Source organism: Lissotriton helveticus, chromosome 7 (genome assembly GCF_964261635.1).
Source record: "Lissotriton helveticus chromosome 7, aLisHel1.1, whole genome shotgun sequence".
NCBI lineage: Eukaryota > Metazoa > Chordata > Amphibia > Caudata > Salamandridae > Lissotriton > Lissotriton helveticus.
Window position 1 is genome coordinate 49446614 of NC_136068.1, and position 14233 is coordinate 49460846.

The 14233-nt window shown below is 48.6% G+C and overlaps 1 protein-coding gene across 1 annotated transcript in view; it reads right to left on the reverse strand.

Annotated features, from left to right (window-relative positions):
• Positions 1–14233, reverse strand: part of LOC144767998 (alpha-2-macroglobulin-like) — a 237548-nt gene that overhangs the window by 147320 nt on the left and 75995 nt on the right. Inside the window, exon 8 of the mRNA XM_078651389.1 lies at positions 9316–9439. Within this exon, the coding sequence (XP_078507515.1) occupies positions 9316–9439 (124 nt within the window). The remainder of the gene's footprint in view (positions 1–9315; positions 9440–14233) is intronic.

A 14233-nucleotide genomic window follows, 5' to 3' on the forward strand; every position in this document is an offset into this window, starting at 1 on the left:
TGCGCTTGTCAGCGTCCGATATCACGGGTAGTGTCAGCGAGTCGAGGAAGCGGTCCACGTATGATGGAGTGTATCGGGTTGGGGCCTTGTATACCTTTGCGTAGTAGTGTTGGAACACCAGGAGGATCTCGGCCTGAGATCGCACTAGTACGCCTTCCGGATTGATAAAATCCGTAATTGGTTTGATCTCGGTGTCCTGCCTTGCCATCCAGGCAAGCATCGCTCCCGTTTTGTCCCGATCTTTGTGGACTCTGGAAGCATAGGCCCGAAAATTGCATTTCTGAAGATCAGCGCAGGCAGCCTGGTATACCGACTTCGCTTCGGCCGTGAGCGCAGCGTGCTCCTCCGAATCATCGGTTTGTTTAGTAAGCGTAGCCAGGCGTTGTTCCGATGTGAGGAGTGTCTGTTCTAGTGCACGGCGAACCCCCGCAATCTGTTTAATGCATTCCCCCCGCGCCACCACTTTGAATGCGTCCCATTCCACTAATGTCGATGTTGCAGAGTCCGTGTTGTGTATGAAGTACTCCTGTGTGCTGGTTTTGTGTGTGTCCCTGAAGACCTGGTCTGATAAGCAGTCCCTAGGGAGGCGCCAAGTGGGTACCGGTGGGTGTGGGGGTCGCCAGAGCAGGCGTAGAATGTGGGCGTCATGATCCGAGAGGATCCGACCTAGGTAGTCCGATGAAGTTACCTTTGGGAGGATAGGCGCAGAGCATAAGAACCTGTCCAGACGGACCCGGAGGTTGTGAGGAATTGAGCGGAATGAGTAAACACGGGCCAGTGGGTGTAAGTGCCGCCACGCATCAGTGAGCGCCCAGTGTGTGGCCCAGGCTCTAAAGAGTTCCGCTTGTCGGGGGGTTGGGGAGCATGCGGGGGGGGGTGTGATCTGTCCAGAGCGGGGTCCAACGTGCAATTGTAGTCCCCTCCCAAAATCCATGGAATTGCAGTAAATTGGGCCAGGACTCCTGTGAGGTGATCCCAAAATTTATCTTGCTCAGTGTTAGGGGCGTAAATGCTGCCCAGGAGGACCCCTTGCCCGTCTAGGATTCCCTCTAATAGTGCGTATCTGCCCTCTCTGACAACCACCCGCCTGAGTGTTCGAAAAGGGGTGCCTGGCCTAACCCACACTAAAGCGCCACGCGCGAATGCTGAGTATGTCGTGGCGCAAAGGGTCCCTCGCCATTTGGCCTGTAGTCGGCCCAGTTCGGTAGCGTTGGTATGCGTCTCTTGTAAAAGTGCAACGCAAGCTGACATACGTTTGATGTAAGAGTAAACTGAGTAGCGTTTGCTAGGTGTGTGAAGGCCCCATACATTCAGTGTGAGGACGTTAACGTCCGACCTTGGAATCGCCATTGCAAAGATATCGTGCTCGTGGGCGGGGCCCCCCTGCAGGTCCCGAGGACAGTGAGGTCATGTGTGTCGCGTGTGCCCTTGCGCGCCATGCTTCCATATGTGCGGGGGAGGGTCTAACGGGGGCAACAACAGGTAGAACCAAAGGTGGGGAACAGTCCCAATACCAGGGATATATCACCGGGGGTGGCATATTCAAACTTGTGTCCCACTAGGGGAGAAATATAACAAGATTCTGCGGGGGTGGCAGCATGTGTCACTGCCGGGCTTATTCGCGGATCGGGCTGTTGTAGGAGAGATGTCCATCGCGCGCGTGCACATACAGTCAACTGGTCATATATCATTGGCGCACAAACATCGCACAGCGCTTTAAGCAACCAAGAAAAGAGGATACAGTGATTGTCTTTCAGATCATCATGAGGAGGTGCCAGGTTGGTCATCCGGGGCAGCGTCCTTTGTATGCACGGCAAGGAGGGGGGACGAAATCGGACCAAATCCTGACATTGTGCCATCACTGTCCCGGTCCTTCTCAGGGGTGAACAGGTGCGGTTGGCTTTCCAGGTCCGATGCTTGGGGGGATGTGTGCAGTTCCGTCACTGCTCTCAGGGCATCACGCCTCTCTTGCATGATTTGCGTGAGGTCGGGCGAGCCCGAGGGGGAGGATGCTGTCATGATTCAGTGAGTGACAGTGATCTCTGGATGAAAGGTGTTATTATAGGACTTCAACTCCCAGAATGCCTGGCGGAATGTGTTGGCCTTTCTCTCTTTCTCTTTGCCTACTTAGGCATTCCTTTTCCTGTGCTCCGGTGCTTGTCACCTGATTTTCAGTGAGAGTCCTGGTCTTGGAGGTAACACTCGTGTTTGGAGCCTGTGAGGAGAAACGTTGTTTTTTCCTGCTTATGCGGTAGCGCATGACGCGCTGGATTTAGACCGCGAAGATTTCTTTCCGTGTTTATGTGCGCGGACTAACTTGGGATATTGCGAGAATCCGGAAACGCTTCTTCATGCAGAAAGACTGTCGCGCTGACTTTAAAAGGGTCGCACAGGATTTCAAGGTTTTGTAGTTAGTTGAAGCGCATGCCGCGCTGGATTAGAGAGGTTCTGACTCGTGAAAATAACGAGTGAATTGCAGTCGTAACGGTTACTGCTTCAGTGGACCCATAATCAGAAAGGACTCTCACTGGTGCAGATAAGTACAATTGAAGGGATCGTAAATTGCAGCAAGAAATAATTCTCTGTTTACAAGAGAATTAATATCTACCGCTGTTATCACTTTTTCTTTGTCTTTTCTTTATTTTTCCTTTTTGTGACTTTTTGAGTAATACCATCTGCAGCAGTGTTTACTGTAAGTTAGTCACTCACACATAGTGATTATTGTATGTTTACAAAATGTGTGGTGTGTGGTGACGTGTGCTTTCTTCCTCTGCAGGGTCCTTGGTTAGGAAGAAGTAATTCTGATATCCTGATCTCTCAAGACCTGCTGATTTACATTGCTGCATCTTTATGGTTTATTTATCCACTTTTTCCCTTCCCCTTTTGTGATACCTGTGGTGGAGTTAGATATTGCTACTCCTGCGGGGTATTGCATATAGGGGAGGTCGGAATCAGGCATCTGACATCGCTCCTGCTGTATGCCGCCTATAAGAGGTTAGTTCACTCATGTTTTGATTCTTGGAAGGGTTTGTCCGGGTGTGGTTCGTGCCCCGTCTCCTGGGTCGTCTTGAGTCGTTGTTGTGTCTCCGCTGGGGTCCGGGCTTGGGGGATCAGCGGACAGTGGAACACCGCCCAATCCTGTGCCTCTTCCGCCGTGGCGAAGAACAAGGCCTTCCCGTTGTGGAGCACCTTGAGGCGGGCTGGGAACAGTAGGGAGTACTGGAGATCGTTTGCGCGGAGGCGCCTTTTAACCTCCAGATAGGTCGAGCGCTGCTGCTGTACTTCTCGAGCATAATCCGGGAACACCATGACCTGTTGGTCCTCCACTTGCAGGGGGCCCGCCACCCGGGCCACGCGGAGCACCGCATCGCGGTCTCGGAAGTGTAGGAACTTAGCCAGCATGGGGCGTGGAGGACGACCTGGTTCGGGTTTCCGGGCAGGGACCCTGTGAACTCTTTCGATAGAGAAGAATGCTGACCGTTCCGACTCGGGGGTAAATGATCTGGTCCATGATTCCATATAGGTTAGTGGGTCCGAGTTTTCAATCCCTTCCGGAAGCCCCAGGACGCGGATGTTGCAGCGTCTCGAGCGTCCCTCCAAATCGATCGTGCGCTCCTCGAGGGCCGCCACTCGTCGTAGGACCACCTTCATGTCTGCTCCCTGCGTTTTCACCGTGGGTTGAAGCGCGGCCACGATCCGCTCTCCCTTCTTCACTCTGTCCGCCAGCTTACGATGGTCGTCGCGAATCAGGCTAATGTCCGTTGTCAGGACGCCAAAGCGTTCCTCCATTGAGAGCCGGGACAGTTCAATAGCTGCCAGCACCTGGTCCAGTTTTGCCGACAATGAGGGGTCCGCAGGAGTCGTGTTTGCTTGTGTCCAGGTCCTTGTGTGCGGCAGTTTCTCGATGGCCGTTTCAGGGACGGATGTCGCCTGCGTGCCCCTTGGTTTCCCCATTGGTCCGAGGGAGAGAGCGCCGCGGCGTCGTGGAGTCCTGGATCTGCGGGTCGTTGAGGTAGATGCCGACTCAGTGGGGTCGGGTGTTCGGTACTCGTTGGAGCCGAGGTGTTTCTGAGCTCGTCGCGGGGCGCCCCTGGTCCGGTGCGCACCGAGGGTGGCGTCAGTGGTGAAGAGGGGGGGGGTTGCGCGGGTGTTCTCAGGCGCGTATCGGCTGGGGGCTCCCCCCGCTGTCCTGGCACTCCGGGAAAGAGGGCTCCTAGCTGCTCTTGACGGGGCAGATGGCTGGCGTTCACCCTTCCTCGCCTCAGGGCGAAGAACAGTCTATATGTCAGGTATTGGGGCAGGGAGGAGGCTCAAGCGGGTCCGGGGTGGTGATGGATTGTCTCTGTTGTGGCTTGCCGCCGTCTTAGCCTTGGAGGAACGCTGCCGCTTCTATGAGGAGGCCCGCGCCGAGCCCGGCATCTGGGATTACTCGGGCGCCATGTCAGGGAGTTCAATCCACCGGGTCGTTTGCGGTGGTAGGGACGTCCAGGTCACTCCTCCCCTCTGCCCAGGAAGTGGGGTGGCAGGCGTCCCCTGAGAGGTCTCGGAGGGGGGGCACAGATCGCCGGGGTGTTGGTGTTGGGGGACCCCCAGGGGGGGGGGAGTAGACACTCACCACTCGCGGGAGACGTCGCGGTCACCAGAAGGCCCAGGCACCGCGTTGGTGGTGTGTCCGCCGGTGCCCCTCAGTTCGGAGCTGCAGTCGGGTAGACACCCGGCCGAACCGGAGCGCTGGTGAAACGAAGCTCCGGCTCGGTGGCCGCCATCTTGCGCGCTGATGCGCGCCTGTAGGGGTGAGCCCAGCGCCGAGTGCGCCTCCACGGGCCAGTCGTGCCGCCCGATCAGGAGCCCCGCGGCCTCGGCCCGATTGAATGTGTCCCCGGGTCTCCGGTCCAGATCCGAGGGCCTAGTGGTGTCAGCCCCTGTATGTCGGAGTCGCGGTCGCCATTTTGGAGCTCGGCGCACCGCTCGGGCAGGAAAGATTTCCCTTTTCTGGTGCCGCACCTCAGCGACGGCCGCGGCTCACCTGGAAGGTGTCTCAGGTGTGATTACACCGCTGGTGATTTTTCCGTTGGCTGAGGCTCCCGGCGATTTCTGGAAACGGGCAAGATGCAAGCCCGATCGCGGAGCCTCAGCAAGACACAGCCGCCATCGTGGCTTGCTAAGCCACGCCCCCCCCAGCACTAACCACGGTTAACGCTGCTTTTTTACGTCTGCTAATTCTCAGACTTAGACATGTAATCCAATGGGAGATGGATTACATGGCTAAGTCCACCATGGGCTGTCAATCTTGAATGGAATCTCGACCATTATTGCGCTAGCGCTTGGGTGTACAACAGTGTGACTACTGCTGTGACTACTGCTGCAAGCGTTTTTAAAACCACGTACCTTTTTTAAATAGTTTTTTCACTTGTAAAATTGTGCGCTGACTCCCCTGTCCACCGCAGCGATTTATGCTGATTGTTGTGGAGGGAGAATAGAGCGCTCTGCACTTCCTGGTGGTGCCATTAGCGGGCGGCCATCTTGGTAGGGTGACCCTCCAGTCTTTTTGCTAGTTTTGACTACTTAAGACCTACATGTACCATCACGCATGATCTTGAATGGAATCTCGACCATTACTGCGCTAGCGCTTGGGTGTACAACAGTGTGACTACTGCTGCAAGCGTTTTTAAAACCATGTACCTTTTTTTAATTGTTTTTTCACTTGTAAAATTGTGCGCTGACTCCCCGGTCCACCGCAGCGATTTATGCTGATTGTTGTGGAGGGAAAATATAGCTCTCTGCACTTCCTGGTGGTGCCATTAGTGGGCGGCCATCTTTGTAGGGTGACGCTCCAGTCTTTTTACTAGTCCAATCTACTTAGGCCTACGCCATTGCCGCGCAGCGGTTACGCACAGCGGGAGCGCCGTAGACGCGTCGAAGAGGCGCCCAAGAGAAGCCAGTCTGCGCCAGTCAGCGTCCAACCGCTCCCAGATCCCACAATCCCCCGCAATATGGAGGGTAGTTTGATTACCTATGACTCCCTATCTTTACATGATTTAAGACCAGCCATTAATCCCAACTGTCTGCATTTGGTACGCCCCTCAGGCAGCAAGGCCAGTTGTAATTATTGCAAATGAAAAGCATCTGTTAAAACTATAGGGAACTATGCCACTTACCACAGTTGGAAGATGCTTCTTCTCAACTGCAGATCAATGCCCAAACATCACACAGAGCTACCCCTGCTAATAGAAGAGTTTAAGCCTGATGCTCTCTTTTTAACAGAGACTTGGCTCCAGCTGGAAGCCGATCCTACTACAGTGTGGGCCACCCCTCAAGGCTACACCATAAAGAGATTCGATCGCAGCACGGGTAGAGGAGGAGGATTAGCCATCATTTACAAAGAGCAATATAAATGTCGCACCACCCCCTCTACTACGTCAGTTTGTGAGAGCCTACTATTCACTTCAGAATTATCCCCCACCAACACTTTTACTGGCCTTTTGATCTATCGTCCGCCTGGAACGCTGGGCCAGTTTGTTTCGAACATGACTGACCTAGCCGCCAACTTAGTGCTTACCTCGGCAAATTTTACTGTGCTGGGTGATCTAAATTTGCGTCTAGAGGACCCGCTTGACCCGGCAGCCAACAGTCTTCGACTGAATTTTCAAGCAATTGACTTGGCACAAAAAGGATTCACACTAAAGGTCATCTTCTAGATCACATCTACAGCACTCTAGACAATTTAAATGTTGAGGCGCCTGTGGCATTGCCCTGGACCGACCACTACTTAATACCATTTATATGGACTACTACTAATTCCCCCCCTATACAAGATCCTAAAAAACATTGGGGCAGGAAATGGACTACACTTCCCTCCTCCAAATGGGAATCAGCGCTCGCTGAACTTAAACCTTTGGAGGTTACAAATCCCAATATAGCTAGCACTAATTTTAATAACTGAATCACTAACTCCCTTAACTTAGTGCTCCCGAAGGAACCTCTGCACTCTATAAAAAGGCAAAAAGTAGCCCCCTGGTATACTCCCAGATTAAGAGACATGAAACAATCATGCCGTATATTGGAAAGAGCGTGGAGACAAGATCGCTCACAGATCAAAAAGGCAGACTATAGAGCCGCAATTAGGCTATATAAAAAGGAAATTAAATCAGCCCTAGCCCAGTTCTACGACTCAAAAATTAACCTGGCTGCAAACGCTCCTAGAGAAATCTTTAAAATAGCCAAATCTTTGATCTCTCCCCCCATGAGCAATTGTCACCAGACGGGGCATTAGCCCGCTGCAACAATCTAGCAACTTTCTTCTTTCAGAAGATTCAGACCATCTATTCCTCCTTCTCCACTGATGGAATCGAATCTGACCTTGCCACTATAGCACGCCCCAATATTTTGGCCCCCTGTATGCTGGAAAAATTCACTCTTTTGGACTCTACCTCCCTAAATAAAATAATCCCTAAAGTCACCTCAGGATCCCCTGGTGACCCAGCACCCCCACAGTTCCTTACTTTGGTCATGGATGTTATCCGCCCAGTCATTCTCGACGTCCTTAATACCTCAATTGCTTCGAGTATAGTCCCGACTGGGTGGAAATGTGCAATGGTCAAGGCGCTTTAAAAAAAACCCACTCTAGACCAAAGCAACCGAGCCAACTTCCGCCCCATCTCCCTGTTACCCTGGATGAGTAAACTGATTGAAAAGCACATTAATAACATTTTAGTAGATTATTTGGAATCTAATAATCTGCTGTGTACTTCCCAGACGGGATTCCGTCCCCAACACGGGACTGAGACAGCTTTGCTAGCAGTGACAGAAGAAACAAGAACTGTGCTAGACCGGGGAGGGAAAGCAGCCATCATACTACTAGATCTCAGCGCCGCGTTCGACACTGTAACCATGCCACCATTTCACAATAATGGAATTCTATTAACAGATGCCTAATATATTCATTTCAATAATTGCTGGTTAGTTATTTTTGATAACTTCATTAATGAAATGAATTCGTACTTGTATAGCACACTTATACCCTGAGGTGTCTTGGCGCTGTATGCATACCACTGTGGAACCCTTCCTGGCTTTTCCCTGTGAAATTCTCACTCCTGGGCACGCCCAAGGTGGAGGCCAGGCATCCCAGCGCTGTTGGGGCCATTGTGGAGATTAAGCAAGCTATTGCCCAGAGTTGCAGAGTGGGACCCATGATTACAATAGGCACCAGGGGGAGAATTATCAGGTCTGAGGAAATTGAGCCCAAGACCCTCCGAGGAAGGAACGGAACCCTGGTCCTAGGACAGACCTCTGCATCAGAGTCTGCCGCTCTAACCATTGAGCCACACTTCTCCACTCCTAACCACCATTACTAATTTGCGATGATCGATGTCCTTTCAGTCATTTAATTTTACTTTTTTAACCTAAACTAGTATGGAACTTTTAACCCATTCAATTCTCACTTTTAATAGTACTTGACAAGCTAGAGGCCCTCAAAGATTCTTATGGTTTGCCAGTAGTCGACTTTGATGTTTTTCTCAGCAAGGGTGAAATAACTGCCACACAGCAATAGCTTAGCTCAAGGACTCAACATACATGCGGTATGCGTTGAAAGGAAGGATATCATTTGTAATGGTCCCACCCTTTAATTTGTTGTACTTTGCAGAAAGAGTGTGCTGTCCCACATCAAATGAGTCTTGCCTTGAACACACATTATTCAAGGCACAGCATCACAAATAGAAATGTAGGGGAAGATTTACAAGCCCCATGCGCCACTTTTACATCATTTTTCCCATGTTAAAAATGACGCAGAAGTGTTGCAAGGGGCTTGTAAAATTGCCCCGTAGTACCTTATTCTAAGGTGTGTCCCACTGTTGCATGTACTATGTGTTTTTAAATTGTTTTCTTTATTCCATTTGGGTACTTGCCTTTTTGTTGTGCCCTTTCTTTCGTTTTAAGTTCCCGCTCTCTACCACGGTTCAACCCTTCGCCTTGCTTTGTATTTCATAGTCATGTTTGATCATGTGAATACATTTTCTTGAGTCATTCTCTGAACTCTTTGTGCCAGACTGCGATTGCACCATTTCCCATTGGCTACTCTCCCCTCCCAATCCCCCATTGCTTTGTTCACGGACTCAATAAAAGGTCGGCCATTGCGCCTGGTTCCTCGTCTAAACATTGACTTCCATTTTGTTGTGATGGACAATAGTTCTCCTAGTTTTAAGGATGGATGAATTTAGACATCCCAAAATTGAATTATATCCAAAATTTAAGGATGGCTCTTTTCAAAAGTAGCATGTAATTGGGGGCACCCTTTCTTCTTGCAGTCCTACTCACCTCTCGCGAGAACTCCTCACACACAGCTTCTGACTCTTTGCCGTAGCATTTGCTGTAATTTTGTCTGTGCTTCCGGCAGACACTGACTTTCAGGATACCAGACACTGGCTTCCCATAGGTATACCTACCAGAAAGAGCAGTGCAAATAAATTATGATTAAAGATACAAAGGCACAGCTGGAAATAAACAGCAAGTAACAACCCCCTCCTTTTTTAGGTCTGGCTCCATAAAGCTTTAGCCTTGGTAGACATCATGGCATCACAACAAACACCAACATCAGTTGGATTAGCTGCTTCTATCCTAAGGTCCCCTCTTTATCACAAAGACTTTTCCAGACAAGCATTTCCAGACTCATTGAGTTTTGATGGGCTAAAATGTGCAGGCACAGACATGTTCCTGTGCATGCTTGTGTTTGCAGACAATAAGATATCAAAGCAATGTTTGTTGGCTTTGCTTATGCTTGTTCTGTTTTTAATAACAATGTAATGCTAAACCCACTCTCCTGCACTCTTTACTCTCCCAGACAGTAATACACAGACTCACCCACTAGTTCTCTCAGCTTTCAGCCTACTCACTCACCCAGCCGCCCACTCCTTGCTGCCAAGAATTCAAACACTGACATTTACCCCCTTATAACCCTTTAAAAGTTACTACTCTGACTGTTTGAGGGGCAGTGAGTGCTGCAGATAACTGGGAAAAGGGGAGGAATTTTCATTTGGTGGGTAACAGAGTGATTCAGCCTGTCAGGAAATTGGAACGTGCAGTAGCATGTTTTAAAATATTCTGTAAAGAGGAACCATACTGCCTTGTGGCCACTCTGTAACTTTGGGTGTGACATGTAAAACCCTATACCTGGCTGGTGATACTTACAGTCATTGGGCCCAATTCACAGAACTAACTTAAGACAAAATCCTAGACAGACTTAAGACAATATCGTAACTTAAGTATGTCTTAAGTCTGTCTTAAGACAAACTTAATACAAAATCCTAAATTCTCTGAATACCAAAAGTAGTAAGTTTAGGATTTTGTCTTAAGTTAGTTCTGTGAATCGGGCCCATTGGGTCTGAGCTCCCCTGTGTTAGATGCGGAGAATATAGGATTCTTGCAAACAAGTATAGGAATGGCTAAGGAAGTGACGGCAATCATGGGGATGACTGATGTGGTAGCCAGGACGGGCGGTTAGATACCCACCTTGCGTGCATGAGATTTGAATGGAGCAGGCGTGGTTGTTATGAATGCTGTTTCACTTCCTCTATGACATTAGCATTGAAGACAAATTCTATATCTGGTTGGATGGCTCAGTGAGATAAACACTGATAGATACATAGCTCTGAAGGTTGTGAGTTTGAATCCTGGCAAGGCAGACTTGGCTTTTAATTCTTCAATGGTCAATAAACTGAGGGGTAGATTTACAAACATTTTGCACCGGGTTAGAGTCACGAAAGTGATGCTAACTAGCACAAAATGTTTGTTTTTTTCAAATTTTCTTTTCAGTGGAAAACTGTTTTTGCGCTGGTAAGTACCCTAAAAGTAACACAAAACAGTGCAAAGCACTGCTTTGTGTTACTTAGCGCCAAGGGGGTGGTACATTGGCATTCCCATACAACCACTCATGCAACCCTATCTACAAACAATTGTACACAGGGTTTAGCACCAAATGTTAACGCCACTTCAAAGGAGGCGTTAGCAGGAGAATTTGTTTTGTTTATCCTTACTTTTCTGACTTTGCATGCGTGCTGCACTGTGCAACACACATTACAAAGTGGGGAAAGTGTTTAAACTTCTCTAGACTCTTCCTAAACAAAACTTATGCTAGACTCACGCACAAACCCTTGCAATGTGATGACAACAAAAAGAAAGTGAGGCTCGGGAGCCAGATTTGACTTTCCCTAGTGAGATTTCCAGTCGATATGAAGCCTTACGGCACGATTTTTAAACACGAGCAGTCAGAGGTTAGCTTCCCAAGTAGATTTTCCACTTGAGCTGCAGAAAAATCAACTTGAATGGGCGCACACTTTTGTGCACCACGTGTTGCAGTTTACAATGATTTTTCAGCATGCAGCACACTCAAATGCAGCTGGAACCACGCAATGTGCTTTTTTCCACGCATTGGTGCAACTCCACCGAATCTCGCTGAATTTTTGTGTAACTTTGATCAAATTCTGTGGAGTAATATTCTGTGAGTTCTGCCTCACCCCTAGCTGAAAAGAACCCGTTTTTGCTGGCTTTTAGGACCACACACACTTTATCACTGCTAACCAATGCTAAAGTGCTGGTGCTCTGTTCTTTAAACATGGTGAAATTGTTTTACATCCACTTGGCACATCTAATTTACTTGTAATGTCCTAGTGGAATGGTACTACATATACATAGGGCCTGTACATTAAATGCTACTTTTGGGCCTGCAGCACTTAGGGCCATATGTATCAAGGCAAAATGGGTTCGCAAACGCCGAAATTCGCAGAATTCCGGCGTTTGCGAACCCATTTTCGCTAAATGGCATGTATGAAACAAATTATGCTGCAAAATAAGGAATCGCTAAATTTGCCATTCCTTATTTTGCGATTGCATTTAAGGAATTGCAAATTTTGCGATTCCTTAAATGCATTGTATCAAGGAAAAAAAATATGCTAAAATGCCATTAAGGAATCGCAAATTACCACCAACTTCTAGTTGGTGGTAAGTTGCGAATTCTTTAAAAAAAGCATTTTTTTAAAAATCAAAAGGTGCCATGTGACGCTCATAAATGCCCTCAGGGCATGTATGTGCGGCATATGCGCACACATGTCCTTTTCAGGGGTGCAGCAGGGTGTTCTTGAGTCACCCTGGAAAATATTCACAATTTGCGATTAGCTAATGCGATGTGCAAATTTCCCCCAGGAGGCCCATAGAAATGAATGGGAAAGTATTCCTTATTAAGGAATATCAGGAAATCGCAAAAAAAAAAGCATTTTTCTTGATACATACCATTTTGCGATTCTGAAATAGCGATTTCTTAAAAATCGCTATTATAGAATCGCAAAATGGTTCCATGATACATATGGCCCTTAATGTGCCACTCACTTAAAACGCATTTTAAAACGTCTGTGTGTGCCATCCTAGACTGTCATTTCGACCTGGCTAATAAACCTTTGGTGAGTTCTAAACTTTCTTTTTAACTTAACTTTTTAATACCTATAAGTCACCCCTAGAATTTGTCTTAAACAAATGATAGAGCAGGGTGCAGTGTCTCTAAAAAGTCGGACATGTACTTTTGGCTTTCACATGGCCTGGTAGTGAACATCTCTTAAATGCATTTTTCACTTCTGCAAGGTCAACCTCTCCCATTGGGTAACAGTGGGTTACCTTATTACATTTATTCAGTGAAAACCTTCAATCAGGAGCAAGTTGGAAAGTTGAGTTTGGTATCTAAAGAATTCTAATTTAAAGCCCTCTTTAATGGTAAAGTTAAATTTTAACTCACAATTCTGAAAATGTCACTTTCAGGAAATTTGCATTTTCTTGTCCCAACTATTTGGTGCCTGTAGCCTGTATCCTGGGTCACACGACTAGCCGTTGCTGGCATTTGGTCTTTGTGTAGTGCTCCCAGGCAGTGAGACAAAGGGGGGAATACGTGGTGGGATAATGGGCCATCTCTGATTTGATAGGGGGGTGGAACTGTCACCTATCACATTGCACATTACAAAGACGTGGCCTCAGCACACTTGCAAAGGGTTTCACCCTAGTCGTTTGTGCCCCCAGACAAGCAAGTGCCAGGGCAAGAAATTCTAGACAGCTCTGTAGGGGGAGGACTCTAAAAGCTTCTCCCACTTCAAAGTGGGCACAAGGTATAAATAGTGATCCTCAGATCCACTATTCAGTACACTCCTGTACCTGTGGAGACTACAGAAGGGAAACATCCTTTACCATGAACGTTTTACAATGCGGTACCATTACCACGCAGGTTTTACAACGCAAGTCGTTACAACGACTTGCGCTGGAGGGCGCTGTAGGATAGGGAATAATTTAATTTACTATCCAACTCCTTCCCTACTATCCACGGGGACTGGAGTTGGAATAGTAAATTAAACTATTCACTATCCAGCGCCCCCCAACGCAAGTCGTTGTAACGACTTGCATTGTAAAACCTGCGTGGTAACGGTACGCGTTGTCAAAGCACGCGTTGTACCGTCATATATCACTACAAAAGAAGGACACTTTGCTGCCCTGCTGCTTGAGGCCTGCCCTGCTTGTTGAGAAGGAAGACTGGACCTGCACTTTTCATCCTAGGCTGACGTGACTGCAAGGCTGAGCTGACTGACCTCCTGTTAGAGCTACAGGGACATAATAAGCTCTAAGGACCTCCCAGCATCTGCCGAGTTGACGTGCAGCCTGGTCCAGGAACTGGATCTGCCTAAGCCCTGCTGGCCTCTGCTGGGTTGAGATCCTGATCCCCAAGAGGTGTCGCTCTGGTCCTGGCATCAGTTGAACTCCTCCTGGAAGAAAAGAAGTAATGCCGAAGTTTTAGGCACTTCATGACCACAAACGGGACTGCTCATGCCAAGATCCTGAATCCCGATAGCGTGAAGATCCGGTGAACCCGACTCTTATCTCTACAGTGACTGCCAGCAACGACTGGCAATGTGAGACCTGCACTTCATACTACAGCATTGACAATCCGTGGTGACCGTAAATGAGAATCTCCAGCAACGGCCATCAGCAACGCTCAACAGGATGTTTGCACTACTGCAACGATCGTCCCACGACCCCATGCCTGCTCTTCGCGCTACAGTGATGAATATCCGCAACACTCTCTCTGCTCCTCGTGGCCCTCACCCCTGCGACCTGAACTCTTTGCACTGGACTTGAAAAGGTAACTTTTTCAGTGGGATTTACTTTATCCCTGTTTCTGGCCTGCACTCTATTGCAGTCACCCTGA